The sequence below is a fragment of the Oncorhynchus masou genome, chromosome 6 (genome assembly GCF_036934945.1).
Source record: "Oncorhynchus masou masou isolate Uvic2021 chromosome 6, UVic_Omas_1.1, whole genome shotgun sequence".
Lineage (NCBI taxonomy): Eukaryota > Metazoa > Chordata > Actinopteri > Salmoniformes > Salmonidae > Oncorhynchus > Oncorhynchus masou.
Window position 1 is genome coordinate 46,868,453 of NC_088217.1, and position 27,896 is coordinate 46,896,348.

A 27,896-nucleotide genomic window follows, 5' to 3' on the forward strand; every position below is an offset into this window, starting at 1 on the left:
TAAATGTTTGTTTGTGTGTGTGTGTGTGTGTGTGTGTGTGTGTGTGTGTGTATACACATCTGTGCATGTGTGTGTGCGTGTGTTAAGCTGAAAACAAGGTCAGTCGTCTTTGCCGTATTCACTTCCAGGCCCCAGCCAAAGGCAAGTTTTCAGCTTCCTCCCACTCCCTCCCTGTCCGTGCCCCTCTCTTCTCCTCTCCTCTCCGTGGAGAGATCACATGACAGGTGCTCGTTACATAACTGGGTCCGCTAAAAATACCACTGGCTCCTGAGAAATTCATGAGGGATGGTCTGGGAGGGATCCCAGGCCTGCCGGCTGACAGCACGCCAGGGAGCTAGACTCCGCCGCCACGGAGGGAGGAATGGACGTCACAGGCCTCCTCTCCAAACCCCATTCCTTTCTCTCCAAAAAGTCCAAATGATTCCACTACCAGAGTAAAGCAGAATGAGAGCAGGATGCAGCCACTGCTCAACACCTCCTCTACACACATTGTCTGATATCTTGAAAGGCCAAACAAGCAGGTCTGTGGGAACAGACTTCAAAGCAGATTCTCAGAGTGGACACGTGGTCAAAAGACAAGAGAGGAGTTTCATGTGTTAACATGGCTAAGTTAGGCTCAAGTATTCTCCCTCCCAACAGGCAGCTGCTATGCCAGCCATGCCACACTGACCCACCTCCAGAAGAGTGGAGAGGCACGAAGCATACAGCTCAACCAGGTCCTCTCCAGACAAACACTTCCCTGGGAAGTCTTGAGCAGACTAGGACAAGCAGCACACTATGGAATGACTGCTAGGCTTTTTCTGACTTGTTTTATAGGAGAGTGCATCAGCTGAGCTCTGGGCAAGGCTCACCACTGTAAATGCACCGGGCCTTTAGAGAAACTAGCATTGTTTAAAGTCGTAAAAGTCTACCAGGCCACTGAAGTTCACTTCTCTTTTACAAGCAGCTGGTTTGAACATTAACAACGAGCAGCATCAGAGCTGGCATACATCCGGAGAGACATTATTATGGACCAATTAACTGTATATGTGTTTAAGATTTACTACTGAGTAATAATGATTGAAGAGCCAAGCTTCTATGCACATGATGGCTGGCTACATCATTAATTAATTTGTTTTTAAACCTTTTTTTAACTAGGCAAGTCGGTAAAGAACAAATTCTTATTTACAATGATGGCCTACCCCGGCCAGACCCTAGCCCGGACGTCGCTGGGCCAATTGTGCGCCACCCTATGGGACTCCCAATCACAGTTGTGATACAGCCTGGAATCGAACAGGGTCTGTAGTGCCCCCTCTAGCACTGAAATGCAGTGCCTTAGACCGCTGCACCACTCGGGAGCCCACAAAAGTTAAATTATGTTAAGCCAAAATCATATCCGCCCTCGCTGATGTCCTGAGCTGAACCCTACAGTCTGATGCTAATCTCTTTGAAGACACTGGAAACCACATGAATGTATTCTAGCTCTAAGCTAAAAGCGTTTTCGCTTCTCTCTCTCTGAGGAAGTTCAAAACAAAAGGGACTGCGCCGCTTGACCCCAGACAGAACAATGTAAAGTTTATGCGAGTCACAATGTGGGTCTTCTCTCGGCAACTCTGCCCTGGAACAATAAAGGCCTTAATGACTGGGGCTGTGTTTTACACATCACCACAGACTAACAGAGAGAGAGAGAGAGAGAGAGAGAGAGAGAGAGAGAGAGAGAGATGGAGAGAAAAGGCAGTTATGTGAAAATGTCTCAAAAATGACTAAATAAATCCTGTTTATTCAATTCTGACATTGCACAGGGGCAACAGTTTCCCCTTGCACACTGGCATACAGTGAAGGTAAAAGATAGGATTTAAAAGCTTGAAATCAATTCTAAGCCCCGCCTGGGCCAACTACAAGAGCAGCTCAATTATGCCATGTTCAATACCTAAGCCTAATGAGTGGCTATGCTCTTGCCTGACCATATGTTCCAAAAGAAATGTCAAATTTCACAGTCTGGGGCACAGTGAAATGCACTGATCCTATAAGATATTAAGATCTCAATTGCATACTTCTCATGTCCTTTCTCCTCGTCTCCTTCTCAAAACCCATTGGAGGAGAAGGTCAGAAGGCGTTCTCATCCAAGGGGTTTTGAGAAGGAGACAAAGAGAGAGGATGCGAGGATTATGCAATTGAGATCTTTTCATTGAGTATTACTTGTATTGTGTATTCATCGTTTTCTTTATATTTATTTCCACAGATACAATGATGTTCAAGATCGGTATATACGACCTGTACTGTATATACGACCTGTATAAAATATCTGTATATAAGACCTGTATATAAGATATGTAACTGTATATACGACCTGTATATAAGACCTGTACTGTATATACGACCTGTAAATAACTGCATTCTTGTGTTTTTCTTTTTTTCTTCTGTCACATTTCACATTTCATGTTTTATTTCTTATTTATACAACAGGTTGGTCTAATCCTGAATGCTGATTAGTTAAAAGCGCATTCCAGCCGGTGTCTATTTCACAAGATACCACAGGCTAAATCTATGACATGTAAATGCCTATTTACTCTGTTCCATCTGACTGCGCAATCAAGTTTCTCATCAGCCCAAGCAGGGAAGTTATAAACTTGATCTCCACTATAAAAAGCATATAGACATTATCTCACATTTCTTTTAGACTAACAATTAGTTTTTAACAGCAGAGATGTATTAAACCTTACTGTCTGTCCCTCTGACATTTGCAACATTGTTTCAATATTCAAATTCGATCTCCAACTGTCCCCTAGTAATGAACGTGTAAGGGTCGGGATGAGTGATAGAGGGAGGCAGCCTTTCTCAGCCAGTCGAAATCATTAAATCAGCATCATTTTATGGATGTACACAAAGAAATGTCAATTGAAAAAAGGTAAAACAAAATGAAGTGTAGCTAGTTTGCAGTGTTTCCAGCTTCAGTTTGAAGTTATTGTGTTAGCTGTGTTGTTGGCTAGCTCCTTTGAACTACAGTGTCCTAACGAGAGAGCACATTTTCTATGCCAGGCGAAATCGTGCCTCATTAGCGCATTGTTATGGATGTATCCAAATAAATGTCTCTAGAAAACAGCCAAATGCAGCAACTGTTGTTGTTCTGTCTGCACTATTTGATGTGACTGTAAGTTAGCCGTAGTTGGCAAGCTAGCAAGCAAGGGATAAAAATGTTGCCAGCCAGTATAGAAATGGAACATTTAGAACGAATGACTTGGTCAAGTCCATAGATACAGAACAAAAAGACTTATCAACTGGGTCGCGTCTCTAGCAACCGAACCAATAGCACAAACGACCACCCGGCTTGGGTAGCAACCCTAGATTTGTTTTGGGACTATATCTTGTGGAAGGATGATATAGTATGAATACATTCATCTAAATATTTTTTTAATGAAAATATGTCAATAATTATTTTAATATGTTGGGCCGGTTTGCAGGGTCTCAACCATGTCTCGGTTTCGGCATTATCCTACCCTCAAAACACTGGCTTCTCGGGCATTATCACTTAACTATATTACTACCTTTATTGCACATTATTGGGAAGGAGTTCGCAAGTTAAGCATTTTACTGTACTGGTTTACGCCTGCTGTGTTATGCGCATGTGACAATAAAACTTGAAACTTGAGAGACAGATACATGGCAATGGATCCTGACTGAAGACTCGTCAGCATCAGAGTGAAGACAGGAGTCTGGTGACAGGTTAATTAAGTTAATGTGTGTGTGCGTGTGGGTGTGTGTTTAGCTCAAACCCCATATCAATAATCAGGCCAGGGCCTGATTCAGAGGACCTGACATTAATAAGTGATGCCAGTGACACCTAAACCACAGGCATGAGACAGGAATCCAGCCTTGCATCACAGATCAGAGGTAAAGGTTACCTTCATAAATGTATGAAAGACATTGTTTTAAATATTCAAATAATTATCTCAAAGACATTGTGTGGAATAGGTAGCCACATAACCGTGATGCACTCATAATATAGCTTTACAAACACGCTTGCTTCAAACTGTTAGCTAAGTCATCCTGAGCATGACAAAATAAGCATAAATTACTGTTGAAATGTACAGTATTGTGAAATCACAATATTTTCAGAGAACAGTTTGAAAACAGTGGTGACCAAGTTTATGCTCAATTCACCTTCCAAAACAACTTGAGTTTGTGTGTAATGTGCGTTGTAATGTAGTTCCCTTGCTTTAATGGTCTGTGCTTGTCATTTGCTTCAATGTCCTGTTTGGTAACAGTCACACTTGTAGAATTAAACAGAGAACACATACAGAAATCAGCCATCGTTTGGCACAGATACCCTGCAGATTATTTAGCTGAGCGAGAGAGAAGGTAGGGGAGAAGGAGGAGAGAACTTCACTGACCTCCGCGGATTCCTTCCAGAGGGTAGAAGAAGGCCACCAGCAGGTTCATGAGCACGGCCAGGTTGAAGGAGATGCTGCTCCAGAAGGACATGTTACGAGAGCACCAGTATAGAATGGGCTGGGCTGGAGAAGGGACGAAGAGGGCCAACACACTCGGTCAATACATAGTCATTGGGATCACCTCTACACCAGAAAACATTGCAATGCTACAACTACACCACCATCACAATACTGCTGCACTCACCAAACTTAGACAAGATTCACAGAACACATCACAGGAGATGCACATACACATACAGTATCTATAGTGTGTAAACACATTTGACAGAGCATTCATTGGAGGATTGTCCACTTACGCTCATTGAGATCATTCTGTTTAACGAAAAGCACTTTATAAATTATTAATATTATTATGCACAATGGAGAGGTTCTTAAAGGGATACTTCAGGAGTCAGGTGAACTCATGGATACCATTTGTAATGCCCCTGTATGCAGTTTTAAGGAAGTTGCTAACAAGCGCTAGCACAACTGCTAACCAAATGTTAGTGCAATGACTGGAAGTCTATAATATCTATTAGTAGATACCCATAGAACTTCCAGTCATTGCACTAACACAAAACTACCTCCAACTTCCTTCATACTGGGCACAGAGACAAACATTTTATCTACAAGTTTATCTGACTCTAGGGAAAATCCTGAAGTATCCCTTCAAAAATCACAATTGCATCTAGAGCTAAATCTCAAATATAAGACATACCACTAGGGGTTAGAATTTTGTCTAGTATGACATTTTTGAAAGAGGGGGGGGAATGTTGTATTTGGTTACAGTTGTAGGAAGGTTACTGTTAACTCGTACCCAAACATCATGGGTGATTGGGTGATTCACTTGTCAGTTTTTCTCGCAGCAAATAATACACCCCAGTGGCACGTCTTCACTTCATTGAACTGTTTGCCTTTTTTGTGTCAGCTGAAGCATTCAACCCAGTAGGGCAGCATTTCTCAAACTCAGTCCTGGGGACCCCAAGGGGTACACATTTTGGTTTTTGCCCTTCCACTAGAGAGTTGATTCAAATAATCAAAGAGTGATGATGATAGTACTACATACAATGGTTACATAAGCTTATACACCAGAGCAGTGTTTCCATTTTCGTGTCTTTAGCCTGTTAGCTGCGGCCCGCTAGCTGTCTAGAGCATATCGGCTGTTAGCTGAATAGGTCCATCGGACAACTTCTTGGGCCACTATACCTATGTGGCCAATTGGACTGGTCCCCTTTACAACACAGAAGCCTACTAATCCTTCACGACTGGTCTACCGACGTAAACGCACGAGGAGGCTATAAACAGACTTCCCCCGTCGCGACGTCCTTCTGAGGCCCTTGATTGAGTTCAGGTGCTTAAACACGTCATTTCCGGTCACAACTTGCAGACTTGTTTACGTGTTGCTGTGCGTTTTGTTGCCAACCTATTTTGCTACCTGACAACTTTACGGTTTTTACTTTTTAATTACCGTTTATATTTTAGTTTTTTTTCCTCAACCTTTTCACTCCGGACGCTTTATCTAGACATGGTTCGTCAGGACCTCCAACAGCCGAAGCTAAGTAGTAACATTAACATGATGCCTTCTAATTGCAGTCGCTGTACTCATAATATACATGAGAACGATCGCCTTACGGCGAGGATAGCTGTGCTACAAGCCCAGCTTCAGACGCAATCGTTAGGCAAGGGTAATTTCAGTGTAGGAAAGGATGAAACAGTGTCTGTGCCACCAGTAAGTACAGATAGTAGTATAAATCCCCTGGCACAGTCCCCGCAGCCGGACAACTTTCTCACGGTTTCTGGAAGGAAATGCTGTAGGAATGCTCAACCGGTGTCGCTCATTCAGCCGACAGAAACTTTCAACCGGTTTTCCCCATTAAGCAGTGAGTCGGAGTCAGAGGCCGAGCCTTCTCTTGTCTCTACTCCTCCCGTTACGGGGTCTGAGACACGCGAAGCTTCCCACCATTAGCTCTGACAAATTGAAAACTCTAGTCATTGGCGACTCCATTACCCGCAGTATTATACTTAAAACAAATCAAAATCAAATAAAATTTCATTTGTCACATACACATGGTTAGCAGATGTTAATGCGAGTGTAGCGAAATGCTTGTGCTTCTAGTTCAGACAATGCAGTAATAACCAACAAGTAATCTAACTAACAATTCCAAAACTACTGTCTTATACACACAAGTGTAAGGGGATAAAGAATATGTACATAAAGATATATGAAGGAGTGATGGTACAGAGCGGCATAGGCAAGATACAGTAGATGGTATCAAGTACAGTATATACATATGAGATGAGTATGTAAACAAAGTGGCATAGTTAAAGTGGCTAGTGATACATGTATTACATAAAGATGCAGTAGATGATATAGAGTACAGTATATACGTATACATATGAGATGAATAATGTAGGGTATGTAAACATTATATTAGGTAGCATTGTTTAAAGTGGCTAGTGATATATTTTACATCATTTCCCATCAATTCCCATTATTAAAGTTGCTGGAGTTGAGTAAGTGTGTTGGCAGCAGCCACTCAATGTTAGTGGTGGCTGTTTAACAGTCTGATGGCCTTGAGATAGAAGCTGTTTTTCAGTCTCTCGGTCCCAGCTGTGATGCACCTGTACTGACCTCGCCTTCTGGATGATAGCGGGGTGAACAGGCAGTGGCTCGGGTGGTTGTTGTCCTTGATGATCTTTATGGCCTTCCTGTAACATCGGGTGGTGTAGGTGTCCTGGAGGGCAGGTAGTTTGCCCCCGGTGATGCGTTGTGCAGACCTCACTACCCTCTGGAGAGCCTTACGGTTGTGGGCGGAGCAGTTGCCGTACTAGGCGTTGATACAGCCCGACAGGATGCTCTCGATTGTGCATCTGTAGAAGTTTGTGAGTGCTTTTGGTGACAAGCCGAATTTCTTCAGCCTCCTGAGGTTGAAGAGGCACTGCTGCGCCTTCTTCACGATGCTGTTTGTGTGGGTGGACCGATTCAGTTTGTCTGTGATGTGTATGCCGAGGAACTTAAAACTTACTACCCTCTCCACTACTGTTCCATCGATGTGGATAGGGGGGTGTTCCCTCTGCTGTTTCCTGAAGTCCACAATCATCTCCTTAGTTATGTTGACGTTGAGTGTGAGGTTATTTTCCTGACACCACACTCCGAGGGCCCTCACCTCCTCCCTGTAGGCCGTCTCGTCGTTGTTGGTAATCAAGCCTACCACTGTTGTGTCGTCCGCAAACTTGATGATTGAGTTGGAGGCGTGTGTGGCCACGCAGTCCTGGGTGAACAGGGAGTACAGGAGAGGGCTCAGAAAGCACCCCTGTGGGGCCCCAGTGTTGAGGATCAGCGGGGTTGGGATGTTGTTGCCTACCCTCACCACCTGGGGGCGGCCTGTCAGGAAGTCCAGTACCCAGTTGCACAGGGCGGGGTCGAGACCCAGGGTCTCGAGCTTGATGACGAGCTTGGAGGGTACTATGGTGTTAAATGCCGAGCTGTAGTCGATGAACAGCATTCTCACGTAGGTATTCCTCTTGTCCAGATGGGTTAGGGCAGTGTGCAGTGTGGTTGAGATTGCATCGTCTGTGGACCTATTTGGGCGGTAAGCAAATTGGAGTGGGTCTAGGGTGTCAGGTAGGGTGGAGGTGATATGGTCCTTGACTAGTCTCTCAAAGCACTTCATGATGACGGAAGTGAGTGCTACTGGGCGGTAGTCGTTTAGCTCAGTTACCTTAGCTTTCTTGGGAACAGGAACAATGGTGGCCTTCTTGAAGCATGTGGGAACAGCAGACTGGGATAGGGATTGATTGAATATGTCCGTAAACACACCAGCCAGCTGGTCTGCGCATGCTCTGAGGGCGCGGCTGGGGATGCCGTCTGGGCCTGCAGCCTTACGAGGGTTAACACGTTTAAATGTTTTACTCACCTCGGCTGCAGTGAAGGAGAGTCTGCATGTTTTTGTTGCAGGCCGTGTCAGTGGCACTGTATTGTCCTCAAAGCGGGCAAAAAAGTTATTTAGTCTGCCTGGGAGCAAGACATCCTGGTCCGTGACGGGGCTGGTTTTCTTTTTGTAATCCGTGATTGACTGTAGACCCTGCCACATACCTCTTGTGTCTGAGCCGTTGAATTGAGATTCTACTTTGTCTCTATACTGACGCTTAGCTTGTTTGATTGCCTTGCGGAGGGAATAGCTGCACTGTTTGTATTCGGTCATGTTTCCGGTTACTTTGCCCTGATTAAAAGCAGTTGTTTGCGCTGCCATCAATCCACGCTTTCTGGTTTGGGAATGTTTTAATCGTTGCTATGGGAACGTCATCTTCAACGCACGTTCTAATGAACTCGCACACCGAATCAGCGTATTTGTCAATGTTGTTGTCTGACGCAATATGAAACATATCCCAGTCCACGTGATGGAAGCAGTCTTGGAGTGTGGAATCAGATTGGTCGGACCAGCGTTGGACAGACCTCAGCGTGGGAGCTTCTTGTTTTAGTTTCTGTCTGTAGGCAGGGATCAACAAAATGGAGTCGTAGTCAGCTTTTCCGAAAGGAGGGCGGGGCAGGGCCTTATATGTGTCGTGGAAGTTAGAATAGCAATGATCCAAGGTTTTGCCAGCCCTGGTTGCGCAATTGATATGCTGATACAATTTAGGGAGTCTTGTTTTCAGATTTGCCTTGTTAAAATCCCCAGCTACAATGAATGCAGCCTCAGGATGTATGGATTCCAGTTTGCAAAGAGTCAAATAAAGTTTGTTCAGAGCGAATCATCCAGCGATCATACACTGTTTACCAGGGGGCAGGGCTACCGACGTTAAGGCTAATCTGAAGATGGTGCTGGCTAAAGCTAAAACTGGCGAGTGTAGAGAGTATAGAGATATTGCTATCCACATCGGCACCAACGATGTTAGGATGAAACAGTCAGAGATCATCAAGCGCAACATAGCTTCTGCGTGTAAATCAGCTAGAAAGATGTGTCGGCATCGAGTAATTGTCTCTGGCCCCCTCCCAGTTAGGGGGAGTGATGAGCTCTACAGCAGAGTCTCACAACTCAATCGCTGGTTGAAAACTGTTTTCTGGCCCTCCCAAAAGATAGAATTTGTAGATAATTGGCCCTCTTTCTGGGACTCACCCACAAACAGGACCAAGCCTGACCTGCTGAGGAGTGACGGACTCCATCCTAGATGGAGGGGTGCTCTCATCTTATCTACCAACATAGACAGGGCTCTAACTCCTCTAGCTCCACAATGAAATAAGGTGCAGGCCAGACAGCAGGCTGTTAGCCAGCCTGCCAGCATAGTGGAGTCTGCCACTAGCACAGTCAGTGTAGTCAGCTCAGCTATCACCATTGAGACCGTGTCTGTGCCTCGACCTAGGTTGGGCAAAACTAAACATGGCGGTGTTCGCCTTAGCAATCTCACTAGGATAATGGCCTCCATTCCTGTCATTATTGAAAGAGATCACGTGGGCTATACTCAACCTTGTCTCAGGATGGTAAGTTGGTGGTTGAAGCTATCCCTCTAGTGGTGTGGGGGCTGTGCTTTGGCAAAGTGGGTGGGGTTATATCCTTCCTGTTTGGCCCTGTCCGGGGGTGTCCTCAGATGGGGCCACAGTGTCTCCAGACCCCTCCTGTCTCAGCCTCCAGTATTTATGCTGCAGTAGTTTATGTGTCGGGGGGCTAGGGTCAGTTTGTTATATCTGGAGTACTTCTCCTGTCCTATTCGGTGTCCTGTGTGAATTTAAGTGTGCTCTCTCTAATTCTCTCTTTCTCTCTTTCTTTCTCTCTCTCGGAGGACCTGAGCCCTAGGACCATGCCTCAGGACTACCTGTCATGATGACTCCTTGCTGTCCCCAGTCCACCTGGCCGTGCTGCTGCTCCAGTTTCAACTGTTCTGCCTTATTATTATTGGACCATGCTGGTAATTTATGAACATTTGAACATCTTGGCCATGTTCTGTTATAATCTCCACCCGGCACAGCCAGAAGAGGACATAGCCTGGTTTCTCTCTAGGTTTCTTCCTAAGTTTTGGCCTTTCAAGGGAGTTTTTCCTAGCCACCGTGCTTCTACACCTGCATTGCTTGCTGTTTGGGGTTTTAGGCTGGGATTCTGTACAGCACTTTGAGATATCAGCTGATGTACGAAGGGCTATATAAATATATTTGATTTGATTTGATTCTATCGCTCCCAGAAACCTGCTCCTTTTACTCTTTGTTCCGGACGTACTAGACGACCAGATCTTATAGCCTTTAGCCGTACCCTTATCCTACTGCTCCTCTGTTCCTCTGGTGATGTAGAGGTTAATCCAGGCCCTGCAGTGCCTAGCTCCACTCCTATTCCCCAGGTGCTCTCATTTGTTGACTTCTGTAACTGTAAAAGCCTTGGTTTCATGTTAGTTAACATTAGAAGCCTCCTCCCTAAGTTTGTTTTATTCACTGCTTTAGCACACTCAACCAACCCGTGTCCTAACCGTGTCTGAATCCTTGGCTTAGGAAGACCACCAAAACCCCTGAAATTTCCATCCCTCACTATAACATTTTCCGACAAGATAGAACTGCCAAAGGGGGCGGTGTTGCAATATACTGCAGAGATAGCGTGCAGAGTTATGTCATACTATCCAGGTCTGTACCCAAACAATTTGAGCTTCTACTTTTAAAAATCCACCTTTCCAGAAACAAGTCTCTCACTGTTGCCGCTTGCTATAGACCACCCTCTGCCCCCAGCTGTGCTCTGGACACCATATGTAAACTGATTCCCCCCCCATCTATCTTCAGAGCTCGTGCTGCTAGGTAATCTAAACTGGGACATGCTTAACCTCTTGATGCTCTAGGGGCGCTATTTCATTTTTGGATGAAAAACGTTCCCGTTTTAAACAAGATATTTTGTCAAAAAAAGATGCTCGACTATGCATATAATTGATAGCTTTCGAAAGAAAACACTCTGACGTGTCCAGAACTACCAAGATATTTTCTGTGCGTGCCCTAGAACGTGAGCTTCAGGCAAAACCAAGATGAGACGGCATCCAGGAAATGAGCAGGATTCTTGAGGCTCTGTTTTCCATTGTCTCCTTATATGGCTGTGAATGCGAGAGGAGTAAGTCTGCCCTTTCTGTCGTTTCCCCAAGGTGTCTGCAGCATTGTGACGTATTTGTAGGCATATCATTGGAAGATTGACCATAAGAGACCACATTTACCAGGTGTCCGCCCGGTGTCCTGCGCCGAAATTGGTGCGCAAAAGTCAGCTGCAAGTATTTTTCCATGGAATTTAGAGAAGAATGCAAGCTTCCACGAACGATATATCAATGAAGAGATATGTGAAAAAAACACCTTGAGGATTGATTCCAAACAACGTTTGCCATGTTTCGGTCGATATTATGGAGTTATTTCGGAAAAAGTTTGACGTTGTAGGTGACTGAATTTTCGGTTCGTTTCGGTAGCCAAATGCGATGTACAAAACGGAACGATTTCTCCTACACACAGACGCTTTCAAGAAAAACTGCGCATTTGGTATGTAACTGAGTCTCCTCATTGAAAACATCTGAAGCTCTTCAAAGGTAAATTATTTTATTTATTTGGTTATCTGGTTTTTGTGAAAATGTTGCGTGCTAAATGCTACTCAAAATGCTAAGCTAGCTTAGCATACTCTTACACAAATTAGTCAATTTCTATGGTTCAAAAGAATTTTTTGAAAATCTGAGATGACAGTGTTGTTAAGAAAAGGCTAAGCTTGAGAGCAGACGCATTATTTTCATTTTATTTGCGATCTTCAGAAATCGTTAACGTTGCGTTATGCTAATGAGCCTGAGGCTTTAGTCACGATCCCGGATCCGGGATGGGGAGTTTCAACAGGTTAACACCCTGGCCATCCTACAATCTAAGCTTGATGCCCTCAATCCCACACAAATTATCAATGAACCTACCAGGTACAACCCCAAAGCCGTAAACACGGGCACCCTCATAGATATCATCCTAACCAACTTGCCATCCAAATACACCTCTGCTGTTTTCAACCAAGATCTCAGCGATCACTGCCTCATTGCCTGCATCCGTAATGGGTCTGTGGTCAAACGACCATCCCTCATCACTGGCAAACGCTCCCTAAAACACTTCAGCGAGCAGGCCTTTCTAATCGACCTGGCCAGGAAGGATATTGACCTCATCCCATCAGTTGAGGATGCCTGGTTATTCTTCAAAAGTGCCTTCCTCACCATCTTAAATAAGCATGCCCCATTAAAAAAAGTTTGAACCAGGAATAGATATAGCCCTTGGTTCTCTCCAGACCTGACTGCCCTTGACCAGCACAAAAACATCCTGTGGCATTCTGCAATGGTATCGAATAGCCCCCATGATATGCAACTTTTCAGGGAAGTTAGGAACCAATATACACAGGCGGTTAGGAAAGCTAAGGCTAGCTTTTTCAAACAGAGGTTTGCATCCTATAGCATAAACTCAAAAATGTTGTGGGGCACTGTAAAGTCCATGAAGAATAAGAGCACCTACTCCCAGCTGCCCACTGCACTGAGGCTAGGAAACAGTCACCACCGATATTTTATTTTAATTTTATTTCACCATAATTTAACCAGGTAGGCTAGTTGAGAACAAGTTCTCATTTGCAACTGCAACCTGGCCAAGATAAAGCAAAGCAGTGTGACACAGACAACAACACAGAGTTACACATGGAGTAAGCAATAAACAAGCCAATAACACAATAAACAATAAAAAAAAAAAAAAAAAAGTCTGGCCAGGCTTTCCACCTGGCTACCCCTACCCCGGTCAACAGCACTGTACCCCCCACAGCAACTCGCCCAAGCCTCCCCATTTCTCCCTCACCCAAATCCGAAAGTTAACAAACAGATTACCGAACATTTCGAATCCCACCGTACCTTCTCTGCTATGCAATATGGTTTCAGAGCTGGTCATGGTTGCACCTCAGCCACGCTCAAGGTCCTAAACGATATCATAACCGCCATCGATAAGAGATAATACTGTGCAGCCGTATTCATCAACCTGGCCAATGGCTTTCAACTCTGTCAATCACCACATTCTTATCGGCAGACTGAACAGCCTTGGTTTCTCAAATGATTGCTTCGCCTGGTTCACCAACTACTTCTCTGATAGAGTTCAGTGTGTCAAATCGGAGGGCCTGTTGTCCGGACCTCTGGCAGTCTCTATGGGGGTGCAACAGGGTTCAATTCTCGGGCCGACTCTGACCCACCTCTACGCAGATGACACCATTCTGTATACTTCTGGCCCTTCTTTGGACACTGTGTTAACTAACCTCCAGACAAGCTTCAATGCCATACAACTCTCCTTCCGTGTCCTCCAACTGCTCTTAAATGCAAGTAACACTAAATGCATGCTCTTCAACCGATTGCTGCCCGCAACGGCCCGCCCGTCCAGCATCACTACTCTGGACGGCTCTGACTTAGAATATGTGGACAACTACAAATCCCTAGGTGTCTGGTTAGACTCTAAACTCTCCTTCCAGACTCACATTAAGCAGCTCCAATCCAAAATTAAATCTAGAATCGGCTTCCTATTCCACAACAAAGCATCCTTCACTCATGCCGCCAAACATACCCTCTTAAAACTGACCATCCTACAGATCCTCGTCACTGGCGATCTCATTTACAAAATAGCCTCCAACACTCTACTCAACAAATTGGATGCAGTCTATCACAGTGCCATCCGTTTTGTCACTAAAGTCCCATATACTACCCACCACTGCAACCTGTATGCCCTCGTTGCCTGGCCCTCACTTCATACTCGTCGCCAAACCCACTGGCTCCAGGTCATCTACAAGTCTCTGCTAGGTAATGCCCCGCCTTATCTCAGCTCACTGATCACCCCAAAAGCCAATTCCTCCTTTGGCCTCCTTTACTTCCAGTTCTCTGATGCCAATGACTGGAACGAACTGCAAAAATCACTGAAGCTGGAGACACATATCTCCTTCAATAGCTTTAACCTGTTGAGTGTAGGGGGCAGTATTGTGATGTTTGGATGAAAAACATACCCAAATTAAACTGCCTATATCTCAGGCCCAGAAGCTAGAATATGCATATAATAGTCCGATTAGGATAGAAAACTCTAAAGTTTCCAAAACTGTCAAAATATTGTTTGTCAGTATAAAAGAACTGATATTGCAGGCGAAAACATAAGGAAAATCCAACTAGGAAGTGCCTCTTATTTTGAAAGCTCCCTGTTCCATTGCCATGCCTTCCCTCCATTTAAAGGGATATCAACCAGATTCCTTTCCCTATGGCTTCCACATGGGGTGAATAGTCTTTAGACATAGTGTCACGGTTTTCTGTAGGTGAAAGAGAGTCAGCAAACTAGCACACGACAGACATAAGGACAGGAAAAGGAACAATCACCCACAAAACCCAACACCAAACAGGCTACCTAAATATGGTTCCCAATCAGAGACAATGACTAACACCTGCCTCTGATTGAGAACCATATCAGGCCAAACACAGAAACAGACAAACTAGACACACAACATAGAATGCCCACTCAGATCACACCCTGACCAAACAAAACATATAAACATACAAAGCAAACTATGGTCAGGGTGTGACACATAGTTTCAGCCATTTATTCTGAAAAATGAGCGAGAACAATCACATTGCGTCAGTGGATGGCTGGGTGCCAGCAGAGTTTTGCATGCGCAACAGCTTGGAGCAGACATTTTCTCTCTCTCTCCTATTGAAAAAGTTACGGTCCGGTTGAAATATTATCGATTATTTATTGTAAAAACAACCCGAGGATTGATTATAAAAAAACGTTTGACATGTTTCTACTAACTTTACGGATACTATTTGGAATTTTCGTCTGCCCCATCGTGACCGCTCGAGCCTGTGGATTTCTGAACAAAACGCGCCAAACAAATGGAGGCATTTTGGACATAAAAATAATCTTTATGGAACAAAAGGAACATTTATTGTGTAACTGGGAGTCTCGCGAGTGCAAACATCCGAAGATCATCAAAGGTAAGCGATTCATTTTATTGCTTTTCTGACTTTCGTGACCAATCTACTCTGCTGCTAGCTGTTTGTAATGTTTTGTCTGCTGAGAGAAATGTCCTTACATAAACGCTTGGTTTGCTTTAGCTGTAAAAAAAATGTAAAAAAAGAATTCTGACACACCAGGTGGATTAACAACAAGCTAAGCTGTGTTTTGCTATATTGCACTTGTGATTTCATGAAAATTAAATATTTTTAGTAATTTAATTTGAATTTGGCGCTCTGCAATTCAGCGGATGTTGACGAAATGATCCCGCTAATGGGATGGGAGCGCCAAGAAGTTTAAGCACCAGCAGTCAGAGCAGCTCACAGATCACTGCACCTGAACATAGCCCATCTGTAAATAGCCCATCCAACTACCTCATCCCCATACTGTATTTACCATTCATCTTCTGCACATCTACCATTCCAGTGTTTAATTGCTATATTGTAATTACTTCGCCACCATGGCCTATTTATTGCCTTACCTCCCTTATCTTACCTCATTTGCACACACTGTATATACTTTTTCTACTGTATTATTGACTGTATGTTTGTTTATTCCACGTGCAACTCTGTGTAGTTTCATGTGTCGAACTGCTTTGCTTTATCTTCGCCAGGTCGCAGTTGTAAATGAGAACTTGTTCTGGTTAAATAAAGGTGAAATAAAATAAAAATGTATCCAACTGAAGGTTAATTCTACATTAAACAAGAATTATGTTCAGGCTAAGGTTCACTATCAGTTTATTTTTAAATAGATAAGGGTAGGGTCAGATAGGAAATTTGCAAGGTTCATATACACACTAAACAACAAAGCAAAAACATAATTTAAATAATGGAAAGGGGGCTAAGCCAATTAGCAGGCTTATTTAGTGTACATAAATCCTATGGGGTGATTTTGGAGTGTGTTCAGTACTTGATCCAGGGATTTGAACATCCAACTTGGACACTCATGACCGCCAATCCCTTCCCCGGCCAACATAAGCAACGCTCGCCTCACCTTCTGCCCACATGGTTTTTGATCAGAGGGTCGGACGGTTGTGCGGCGGCTGCTATTTTGGAGGCAGCTTCTTCATTTGAAAAGAGGAACTGAGGGTGGGGACTTTTATAAACAGTACAGGGCTCACAGAGTGACAGACAGGCAGGCAGAAACACGCTCCCATTGAGGAAACAAAGAGTGCAGTCATACAGCGTTCACAGCCTGAGAGGGGGGGGGGGGGTGGAAGAATCAGGAACTGTGTGTCAATAGGGAGACGCCCTACTGAATGTGTAACATGGGGGATGTTTTGTGGGTGGACTTGGGATGAGGGCATCAACAATCACACCATGAGTTATTGTAGGACTGTTTTTTTTCTTCATTTTTTTAACCTCCCATGAGGCTTAGGGTGTTATACTGTTTGCAAACAGATTCTGAGAACGCTAATCTTATTCTCTAAGTGTCTAACTCTCTACCTTTACAAAAAATAATTTATTCTCCCAATCTATTGAATCACTCTCTCCCCCAGTCCCTCTCATGGCATCTGGTTCCCATTCATCATGTAGGCCTAATCTGGTCCTGTCCTCCACCACACTCTCCAGCAGTCCTATAGATGGCTCATGACCTGATTGCTCTCAGTCTGTGCTACCTGAACCCTTGTGGGCCTGGGTTCAGCAGTTGTGTCTGATGGTCTGCTGGATCCTGGACTGACTCTCCCTGGTCAAGACCCACCCAGACTGACCTCCAATCTCATTATACCCTATTCTCAGAGCAGCTCATCCTCTCGTCTAGCTATCTATTCACTTCCTATGAGACAGGGCCATGGCATGTACTCAGTCTAGTAAAGAATTCAAATATATCCCATCTGATTGTGTGCATGTGTGTTTCTGTGATAAGAAAGATGAATTCTCACCTGACATAAACAACAACCCATCATAAGTAACTGTATGTGAATGTATGGGCTGGGAACATAAACAAAAGTACAGTACTGTAGCTGTTTGTGAAAACAGTGGTATGTGAGGGGCGTGAACAGGAGTCAATCAAGAATTTCATAATTCTTTACGAGACGTTGCAGAAAGTCACACCCACATTCTCAACAATCCTCCCTCTGTCATGTGAACATTTCACTCCAACCTTACACTGTAAATATCTTAGCCTTTATCCACTTTATGTTAGGTGCTCTAACTTAACATACAACCTTTACATGCCATCTCCCCTCCCTGGCCCACGGAGGGAGAACCCAACTTAGCCTGGGGGGTCTCCTGAAGGGTCTGGAGGGGTCAGGGAGGGCTGAGGGCATGTAAAGCAGGTACCTAGTATAGAGAGGTAGGGAGAGGGACGCACAGGGAACCGTGTTTGCGTTACCAGTGGTTGGCTCTTGAGTACCTCGCAGCTTCTTCTGCCAGTTCATCTCGTTGAAGAGGTCCTCAGAGCGCAGGAAGAAGTCGTTGATCTTGCTGCCCTGCTCATCGCGCTCTGTGGTATAGTACACCCGCAGCTTGGACTCGTTGGTGAGGAACTCACAGATGTTGGGCACGGGGAAGACTATCTGCTCCATGGTGCGATCCAGCCGCACAATCTGGACACAACCACATGCAGCCAACACTGCCTGTCACAGACATTCTCTCTCAGGGGGGGATGGGCAACTCTAGGTCCTGGACTAGGTAGGCCCCAAACTATTTGGTTAGATAGTGGCATGTTGGTTACTATTCTTCCCCTTGGAGAAATGGCTAAGACATATTTTAGCTACAGTAATGTTATACACAGGAGGAGGAGTAGAGAGTGTGTATAAGTGGCTGTGTGTATAAAAGCACTTTGCAACACTACACTATTTTGATAAGCTCTTCCAGGTTTGAGGTTTGTCAACAGACAGCATTCTTTCCCCTTGCTGAGCACACAGTGGAACAGGTGCAAACATAACAATGCTGCTAGTCATTTTCATATGCTAACAAAATACTAACAGTATGAAAAGCAGGCCAAGAAATATAACATGACTGTCACATGAGCAGGGAAATAAAAAGTCAAAACATATTTATGACAAAATACATGTTGCAATCCACCATATTGAACACAGGGGTAATAAAACAGAAAATGACATAGTAAAAACACAGTGGAAAAAATTGAACTTTTCAGTGCAGGGAGAGGGCACCGGCAGGGGCAGAGCCACAATAGCTGACTCTCCTGAATCAGACTAAAATGACTGACCTCAATCTGAGCTGTGTGCTTGGCATAGAATTCCAGGGCTTCATCCCCCTCCCCATAGGTCTTCAACAAGGCCTGCAGCTCCTTGTTGTGGCGGGCCAACTGGAACAACATTGTATGAATGTACCAATGTGGTTAGGTGATGTACCACATTATAGTTGTGAATATTCATTGTACAGACATAAGTCCAAATTGACCTATCAGGGTTTTCTAAGTCACCAACTTCATGTTTTTGTGTCTATTTTTCTTAATTTTATCTGGCAGGTGGCATGGAACGTGCTATGTGTGGGGACAGGTGACTAACACTGATCTCTGCCGTGTCTGACAGTAAATGTGCTCCAAGTACAGGATGTAGACTCTGTTCAGCGTTCACCCACTAGCCAGCAGGGCATCATGCCTTGGGATCAACATTTTCATCTACATACAGTGCTTTCGGAAAGTATTCAGACCCCTTCCCCTTTTCCACATTTTGTTACATTACAGCCTTATTATAAAACAGATTAAATACACTGTAGCCTCCATCATTCTTCAATGGAAGAAGTTTGGAACCACCTAGACTCTTCCTAGTGGGGGCCTCGTGAGTGGTGCAGCAGTCTAAGGCACTGCATTGCAGGGCTTGAGGCCTCACTACAGACCGGGTTCGATCCAAGGCTGTGTCACAGCCGGCCATGATTGGAAGACCCATGAGGCGGAACACAATTGGTCCAGCTTCGTCCGGGTTAGGGGAGAGTAGGGTGGCCAGGATTTCCTTGTCCCATCGCGACTCTAGCTACTCCTTGTGGCGAGCCGGGCGTCTGCAAGTGTAACGGATGTGAAATGGCTAGCTAGTTAGCGGTGCGAGCTAAATAGCGTTTCAATCGGTGACGTCACTTGCTCTGAGACCTTGAAGTAGTAGTTCCCCTTGCTCAGCAAGGGCCGTCCGTGGCTGTTGTGGAGCGATGGGTAACGATGCTTCGTGGATGACTGTTGTTGATGTGTGCAGAGGGTCCCTGGTTCGCGCACGGGTATGGGCGAGGGGACGGTCTAAAGTTATACTGTTACACAAGCTGACTTCGGTCAACACCTGGACGGTGTTTCCTCCGACACATTGGTGCTTCCGAGTTAAGCAGGCAGTGTGTCAAGAAGCAGTGCGGCTTGTCAGGGTCATGTTTCGGAGAATGCATGGCTCTTGACCTTCGCCTATGACGAGTCCGTAGGGGAGTTGCAGCGATGGGACAAGACTAACTACCAATTGAATATCACGAAATTGTGAAGAAAATGGGGTAAAAAATAATAAAATACTCTTCCTAGAGCTGGCCACCCAGCAAAACATTGCAATCGGGGGTGAAGGGCCTTGGTCAAGGAGATGACCAAGAACCCGATGGTCACTCTGACTGAGCTCTAGCATTCCTCTGTTGAGATGGGAGAACCTTCCAGAAGGACAACCATCTCCGCAGCACTCCACCAATCAGGCCTTTATGGTAGAGTGGCCAGACGGAAGCCACTCCTCAGTAAAAGGCACATGACAGCCCACTTGGAGTTCGCCAAAAGGTGACTAAAGACTCTCAGACCATTATAAACAAGATTCTCTGGTCTGATGAAACCAAGATTGAACTCTTTGGCCTGAATGCCAAGTATCACATCTGGATGAATTCTGGTACCATCCCTACGATGAAGCATGGTGGTGGCAGCATCAGTGGCAGGGACTGGGAGACTAGTCAGGATCGAGGGAAATATAAACAGAGCAACGTACAGAGAGATCCTTGATGAAAACCTGCTCCAGTGTACTCAGGACCTCAGGATGGGGTGAAGATTCACCTTCCAACAGGACAACAACCCTAAGCACACAGGCAAGACAAGGACAAGGAGTGGCATTTGGAAAAGTCTCTGAATGTCCTTGAGTGGCCCAGCCAGAGCCCGGACTTAAACCCGGTCGAACATCTCTGGAGACCTGAAAATAACTGTGCAGCAACGCTTCCCATCTAACCTGACAGAGCATGAGAGGCTCCCCAAATACAGGTGTGCCGAACTTGTAGCGTCATACCCAAGAACACTCAAGACTGTAATTGCTGCCAAAGGTGCTTCAACAAAGTACTGAGTAAAGGATCTGAATACTTATGCAAATGTAATATTTCATTTTTTTTTTTTTTTATATAAATTTGCTCAAATTGGCCTGAAAAATAGTTTTTGCTTTGTCATTATGGGATATTTTGTGCAGATTGATGATAATTAAAACAAAAAATATATTTTAGAATAAGACTAATGTAACAAAATGTGGAAAATGTCAAGGGGTCTGAATACTTTCCGAATGAACTGTAACTGTCGGTGTTGTTCACCCACATAACTACATGAATAGACACAATCGTGCAAAGAGCTGTATTGTGCCTCAGGGGGGTTAGAGTGGAAGGAAGGAGTAGTGTTCTGATGTAATTATGACTATAGGTTGTGTAGCTGTTACAGGGGTACTGTATGGGGGTGGACAATTGCATGCAGCCAGTAAGTGATCTACAGTACCTGATGAGCCAGGATGTAGATGTTATGGCCCACGTTTTGTGGAGAGGCTGCATGCTCTTCCTCGCCATCTTCATCTTCCTCAGCAGGCTCATTTGGCTCCACCTCCCCCTGCATGTAGGCCTTTTTTATCACCTCCACCTGCACATGAACGTCACAAACCAGACCGTCAGATAACTTCGCCTTAACATTGTCCTCTGTGCTGTGCTGCATGTGCATCTTGCAACCAATACTGTGTATGCCACTTACCAGTTCTTTGGGCCTCATGTTGTATAGAATCCTCTCTGCGTTCTCACTGTCGTGGCGACTCTCCATGATGGCCAAGAGGAGCTTGGATGCATTATTCTGGAACAGAAAGAGAGCGGTGCAAGCGAGACAGAACATCAGGAGGATGGATAACATTCAGGTTGTCATGAGTGCTGAAGGTTAAAAAATGCATTGAAACAAAGATTTAATATAATATAATATATCCCATTTAGCAGACGCTTTTGTCCAAAGCGACTTACAAGTCGGCTGGGGCCACTACTTTTACATATGGGTGGCACCAGCGGGAATCGAACCCACGACGCTTGGCGTTGCAAGCGCCATGCTCTACCGACTGAGCCACACAGGACTCTAATTTAAGCCTACTAGAAAGGCCTGGAGGGAAGCAAAAGTCATTATGCTACCTAAGAATAGTAATATCCCCTTTACTGGCTCAAAAAGCCGACCAATCAGCCTGTTACCAACCCTTAGTAAACTTTGGGAGAAATTTAGTTTGACCAGATACAATGCTATTTTACAGTAAACAAATTGACAACAGACTTTAAGCACGCTTATAGGGAAGGACATTCAACAAGCACAGCACTTACACAAATGACTGATGGTTGGGTGAGAGAAATTGTTGATTAAACGATTGTGGGGGCTGTTTTGTTAGACATCAGTGTGGCTTTTGACATCGATTATAGTCTGCTGCTGTAAAAACGTATGTGTTTTAACCTCTTGATTTTTGGATAAAAAGACGTGCCCGTTTTAAGCGCAATATTTTGTCACAAAAAGATGCTCGACTATGCATATAATTGATAGCTTTGGAAAGAAAACACTCTGACGTTTCCAGAACTGCAAAGATATTCTCTGTGGGTGCCCTAGAACGGGAGCTACAGGCAAAACCATCCAGGAAACCAGCAGGATTTTTGAGGCTCCATTTTCCATTGTCTCCTTATATGGCTGTGAATGCGAGAGGAATGAGCCTGCCCTTTCTGTCGTTTCCCCAAGGTGTCTGCAGCATTGTGACATATTTGTAGGCATATCATTGGAAGATTGACCATAAGAGACTACATTTTCCAGGTGTCCGCCCGGTGTCCTCCGTCGAAATTGGTGCGTCTTTTTCAGCTGCTGGTATTTTTCCATGCGATTCTGAGGGGAAAGCAGGCTTCCACGAACTGCATATCAATGAAGAGATATGTGAAAAAACACCTTGAGGATTGATTCCAAACAACGTTTGCCATGTTTCGGTCGATATTATGGAGTTAATTCGGAAAAAGTTTGACGTTTTGGTGACTGAATTTTCGGTTAGTTTCGGTAGCCAAATGTGATGTACAAAACGGAGCGATTTCTCCTACACAAAGATTCTTTCAGGAAAAATCTTTAACGTTGCGTTATGCTAATGATCCTGAGGCTTTATTCACGATCCCGGATCCGGGGTGGGGAGTATCAAGAGGTTAAACCCCATGCTATATTGTGGATAAAGAGTTACCTGAACACAGAGGGGGTTCTTTAATAGAAACCTCTCCAAAATAATCCAGGTAGAATCAGGAATTCCCCAGGGTAGCTGTGTAGGCCCCTTACCTTTTTCAATCTTTATTAATGACATGCCACTGGCTTTGAGTAAAGCGGATGCGGATGACTGAACACTATACAGGTCAGCTACTACAGCGACTGACACGTCTGCAACATTTAACAAAGAGCTGCAGTTAGTTTCAGAATTGGTGGCAACAAATATGTTAGTCCTAAATATTTCAAAAACTAAAATCTTGTAATAAATAATGTGGAAATTGAGCAAGTTGAGGTGACTAAACTGCTTGGAGTAACAGTGAATTGTAAACTGTCATGGTCAAAACATGTTGATACAACAGCAGCTAAGATGGGGCGAAGTTTGTGCATTATAAGGCTCTACTCTGTCTTTTTAACAGCACTATCAACAAGGCAGGTCGTTCAGGCCCTAGTTTTGTCGCACCTGGACTACTGTTCAGTCAGGTGGTCAGGTGCCACAAAGAGGGACATAGGAAAATTGCAATTGGCTCAGAACAGGACAGCACAGCTGGCCCTTGGATGTACACAGAAAACTAACATTAATAATATGCATGTCAATCTCTCCTGGCTCAAAGTGGAGGAGAGATTGACTTCATCACTACTTGTATTTGTGAGAGGTATTGACATGTTGAATGAACCAAGCGGTCTGTTTGAACTACTTGCACACAGCTCGGACACCCATGCATAGCCCACAAGATACGCCAGCAGAGGTCCCTTTACAGTCCAGAACAGCCTATGGGAGGTGCACAGTACTACATATAGCCATGACTACATGGAACTCTATTCCACATCAAGTAACTCATGCAAACAGTAAAATTAGATGAAAAAAACAGATAAACATACACTTTATGGATCAGCGGGGACTGTGAAGCAACACAAACAGACACATGCATTCACACACACAATAACATACGCACTATACACACATAAATGGATTTTGTGTTGGAGATACTCTATGTGGTAGGGGCTTGGGGCACACACTTAATGTGTTGTGAAATCTGTTGTAAATGTATTGTAATGATTTTAAAATTGTATAACTGCCTTAATTACTTGATTAGAAATTACTTTGAAATTACCTTAATTACCTTGATTACAAATACAAAACAAATAAATATGCCAAATGGATAATGAAGGAAAACATAACAGGGTGCAACTTGACTACCAAACCGAGACAGGGTGTCCATACCTTAAGCTCCAGCACCAGGTCCATCCTCTTCTTGCCCAGGGGGTTTATGTCGTTGAGGATCAGAGCGATGATGATGTCGATTCCGTTGCATTCATGAGTGGCGATGCAGTTCTGACAAAGAAACAGACAGGAAACTTTTTGCATTTCTGGGACTGATGTGACATTTACCAGAAAACAATATTACAAAAAGGGTTTTGTTTAGTCTGACATGATCCTGCAAGGAAAGCCTTCTCTTAGCATGCAGCTGTGTACTGGGACCTAGCTGGGCTTGTAAAGAGAATGTAAAAGCCAAGTAAAGCACTGCCAAATAAGACCAACCCTGCAATTACTGAAATAGAACCATCAGTTATATGCAAACACTGGGTCATTTGACAACAATGTTTCATGATACTGCATGTGCACATATAAAACAAAGCTTTGATCTCGGTAAAACCGGTGTGTGTGTGTGTGTGTGTATGTGTGTGTATGCCCACCTGGTTCTCATGGCAGGGTCCCTGGCAGTACTCTGTGAGGCTCTCTACTGTCTGGTTGATAAGGCCTACGTTCTTCTCATTGATGTAGAGTCCCAGTAGCCCCAGGCCTCCCGTGGTGCTGCCACAGATACAGTCCAGGAACTGCAGAGTTTCACACACCAGATTATAGTTGTTCTTGTTGTTCTGACACCGTAGGAAGTTCTGGAGAGGAAAGTTACACACGACTCAAAATTAGAAACACACTAATTCACATGTTCATTCTAAACATTGGCAATATGAACAATAAGCTCAGATCCCTCTATGAACAAATGGGTTTATTCCACTGAAACTCAAAAGTACTGGCTTTGAGTATAATATCAACAGAAATGACCAATTATCAATGTTTCATGTGCTGTGTTAAAAAAGCTACCTGTTACGGTTGCTTTCTGCCTAAGAGTTTAATTCAATGGCTGGTTTATCTAATGATGAGACACATCTTTAACTTGTGAGTCTAAACATGTCAGTGACATTAAATCCTGATAATTTTAGCCCACTGTGTGTTTGGCTCAGGATCAATCCAGCCAGGCCATATAACTACACAACTGATGACGAGCTACGGTGATTCAGCATCCAGCTATCCGTCAATCATGTGGAGCCTTGACCTTACTGCACAGAGGATGTTAAGTGGGGGAAGTTCACTGTCAGTCTGAGGTATTGGACGTCCCCATTTCCAAACACAATCGTCCTCATAGCGAAACCAGACCAAGCGCTACCAGATATGGAAACAGTTGCATCATGTTGTTCCAACGGATGTCTATTTTCACCATATGGTTTCATTTCTGTATAAAGATCTGGTGATTGAAATTTACCAGCACTGAAATGGTAAGTGTGCCATGGGGCCTGAGCAATCATCGCAGCCCCCCTTTAATAGCTAAATTGTGTAATGTAAACCAGATTAGTGCCCCCTGGTGGTGTGGCTGACCAACCTGCAGCTCCCTGTTGTGGTTCTCACACAGCAGCTGCATGAGTCGCAGGATGGGCTGCATGATGGTGATAATGACACTCATCTCCCCTTCCTGGTCGTCTGGAGTGCTGGCAGGGCCCTGACCCTCAGCGGCAGCCAGATGCTCCTCGGCCTCGGCCTCACGCCGGTACCTTGTGAACGCCTTCTTAGTGACCGTGGAGGCCTCCACCAGTTGCTCCTTGACCTCCTCTGTCACCACAGCAACCACCACCGTAGACACCACTGCCACCTCCATCCCTGTAGAGAGAGGAACAGGAGAATTCAGAGACATACACACCGAAGGGCACCAGAGTACAACAGAGTAAGACATGGGAGAGTCTCACTGCACATTGCACACAGGAGCAGAGATGTAGCTGTCACAGAACGTGAGCTTCATCATTGGGTCCCAATTTGCACTGCAGTGTGAAACAGCTGTATGTGTTTGTGAATGACTGATGTATAATTTGTGCTGTGTTCTGAGTGCAGTAAATTCACTGGATTGACTGTCTCAGTAGACAGGAACAGGATGTTGTTCACACCAGGCCTGCTACCCTGACCTTTCTTTCCTTTAGCGGTGGGCGTGTCCTTGTCCGGGGGCTCCTCTTCTTTCTTTTTGCTGCCCAGGTCGCTGGTGTTGACGGTCACAGTGGCCTTGATCTCCTGCTGGGCCAGCTTCATCCTCTCATAGAACACCTTGAAGAACATCTCCGACTTGTTTTCCCCCGTCAGGCGCATGAAGAAGGATTTCTGAAGACGGACAAGAAGAACAAGTAAATGCGAATGTAAGAGGTTCTGTTTGAGTTCACTCTGTGTTTTTATGGGAAGTGGTAGTGAGAGGGATTCATAGTGAGGTATTATGATAATATTGTCAGATAATCTACATGTTTCCCATTGTAAGGGGTGGCAGGGTAGCCTAGTGGTTAGAGCGTTGGGCTAGTAACCGGAAGGTTGCAAGTTCAAACCCCCGAGCTGAAAAGGTACAAATCTGTCGTTCTGCCCCTGAACAGGCAGTTAACCCACTGTTCCTAGGCCGTCATTGAAAATAAGAATTTGTTCTTAACTGACTTGCCTTGTTAAATAAAGGTAAAATAAAAAAATAAAGCAATACAAGGTAGACAGCTCAAAGGTCAGGTATATTTGTTGTTCCATTTGTTGGCAGTTCGACCACGTCTGTCTGCTATGCACCCAGAGGCTCTCTCTCACTGAAGCTCTGTTAAATAACCCTCAGCCCTCTGCCAAGGAAATAACCTGGAGTGCCTCCATGTGCTCACCTGTTTTCACACCATCTGCTCTCTGCCCAAAGTGCACAACTCTACCGGCACTGTGCAGAGCAGGCTGCACTGTACACAAAGTCATACAGCAAACACAGCCAGGTACACAGCAATCACAGGAAGTTTGTCAACTCAAACAAAGGTGGCTTTAACCAAATTCAGCATCAAGTACTTTTCACCAGAATAAAACTCTTCAAGTGAAAGTATAGGACTTTATGTTTACAGTCTAACACTGCAAAACCTATAAAAACAAATGTATTTTTTGCACACTAATTTGACAACTTTTTCTTCCATGCATGGCACTTTGCTTTTTCTAGCTGTTATTATCCAGTCCCATTTTCCCTCCTTACATAAGGGTTGCAATCAGCTGAGTGGTTGAAGGGAGGGAGCCACTGCAAACAAACCTCAGCCCAAACACTATTACATCAGATAACAAGGGGGGAAATGAAGGTAAAGAAGAGATGGAGTTTTTCAGAGCCACCGTGCTTCTACACCTACATTGCTTGCTGTTTGGGGTTTTAGGCTGGGTTTCTGTACAGCACTTTGAGATATCAGCTGATATACGAAGGGCTATATAAATACATTTGATTTGATTTCGATGGAAAATCCTGCCCTACTTTTTGAGCACCCGAGTGGCACGAAGTGTGTGCTTGGTCTGAGAGGGAAGAGGGAGGGAGGGGAGACCAGAGGCGGGCAGGAGTTATCGCATGAATTCTGGGGCAGTTTGAAAACCTCTTACATAACCAGCATTCTTTCCAGGTTGAGACTCAACTCATTGAAGTCCCTCTGTCTGATATAATGGAACATACAGTGTACAGAAGTTGAAGGAAAACCAGAAAATGTTATAGTAAAACAGTGCATGCATTAAACAGTACTCATAGAATTCCACCAGTAAACATGACCCGAGAGTAAGCACAAAGTTCAGATGAAGTTACCTGAAGTAGTTTCTACCCCTTTAAAATAACTTTCCAATAAACAACAAAACTGTAAAAAGGAACACATGTGGTTAAGTCAATCTTGTTGACAAAACCACGGTCATTCATTGATAGTGATCAGAAATCAGCAGTGGTTATGTAAGCAGGCAAACCTCCACCCATTACCATACAGAGGGGACAACTGCCAGAAAGCAACTT

General features: G+C 44.5%; 1 protein-coding gene across 1 annotated transcript in view; it reads right to left on the reverse strand.

The window, feature by feature from the left end:
- LOC135542154 (inositol 1,4,5-trisphosphate receptor type 1-like) overlaps positions 1–27,896 on the reverse strand; it is a 150,056-nt gene that overhangs the window by 24,231 nt on the left and 97,929 nt on the right. Inside the window, exons 44-52 of the mRNA XM_064968864.1 lie at positions 26,050–26,239; positions 25,476–25,750; positions 24,511–24,711; positions 24,038–24,148; positions 21,310–21,405; positions 21,064–21,201; positions 18,574–18,672; positions 17,755–17,947; positions 4,371–4,493 (exon numbers count right to left, since the gene is read on the reverse strand). Coding sequence (XP_064824936.1) covers positions 4,371–4,493; positions 17,755–17,947; positions 18,574–18,672; positions 21,064–21,201; positions 21,310–21,405; positions 24,038–24,148; positions 24,511–24,711; positions 25,476–25,750; positions 26,050–26,239 — 1,426 coding nt within the window. The remainder of the gene's footprint in view (positions 1–4,370; positions 4,494–17,754; positions 17,948–18,573; positions 18,673–21,063; positions 21,202–21,309; positions 21,406–24,037; positions 24,149–24,510; positions 24,712–25,475; positions 25,751–26,049; positions 26,240–27,896) is intronic.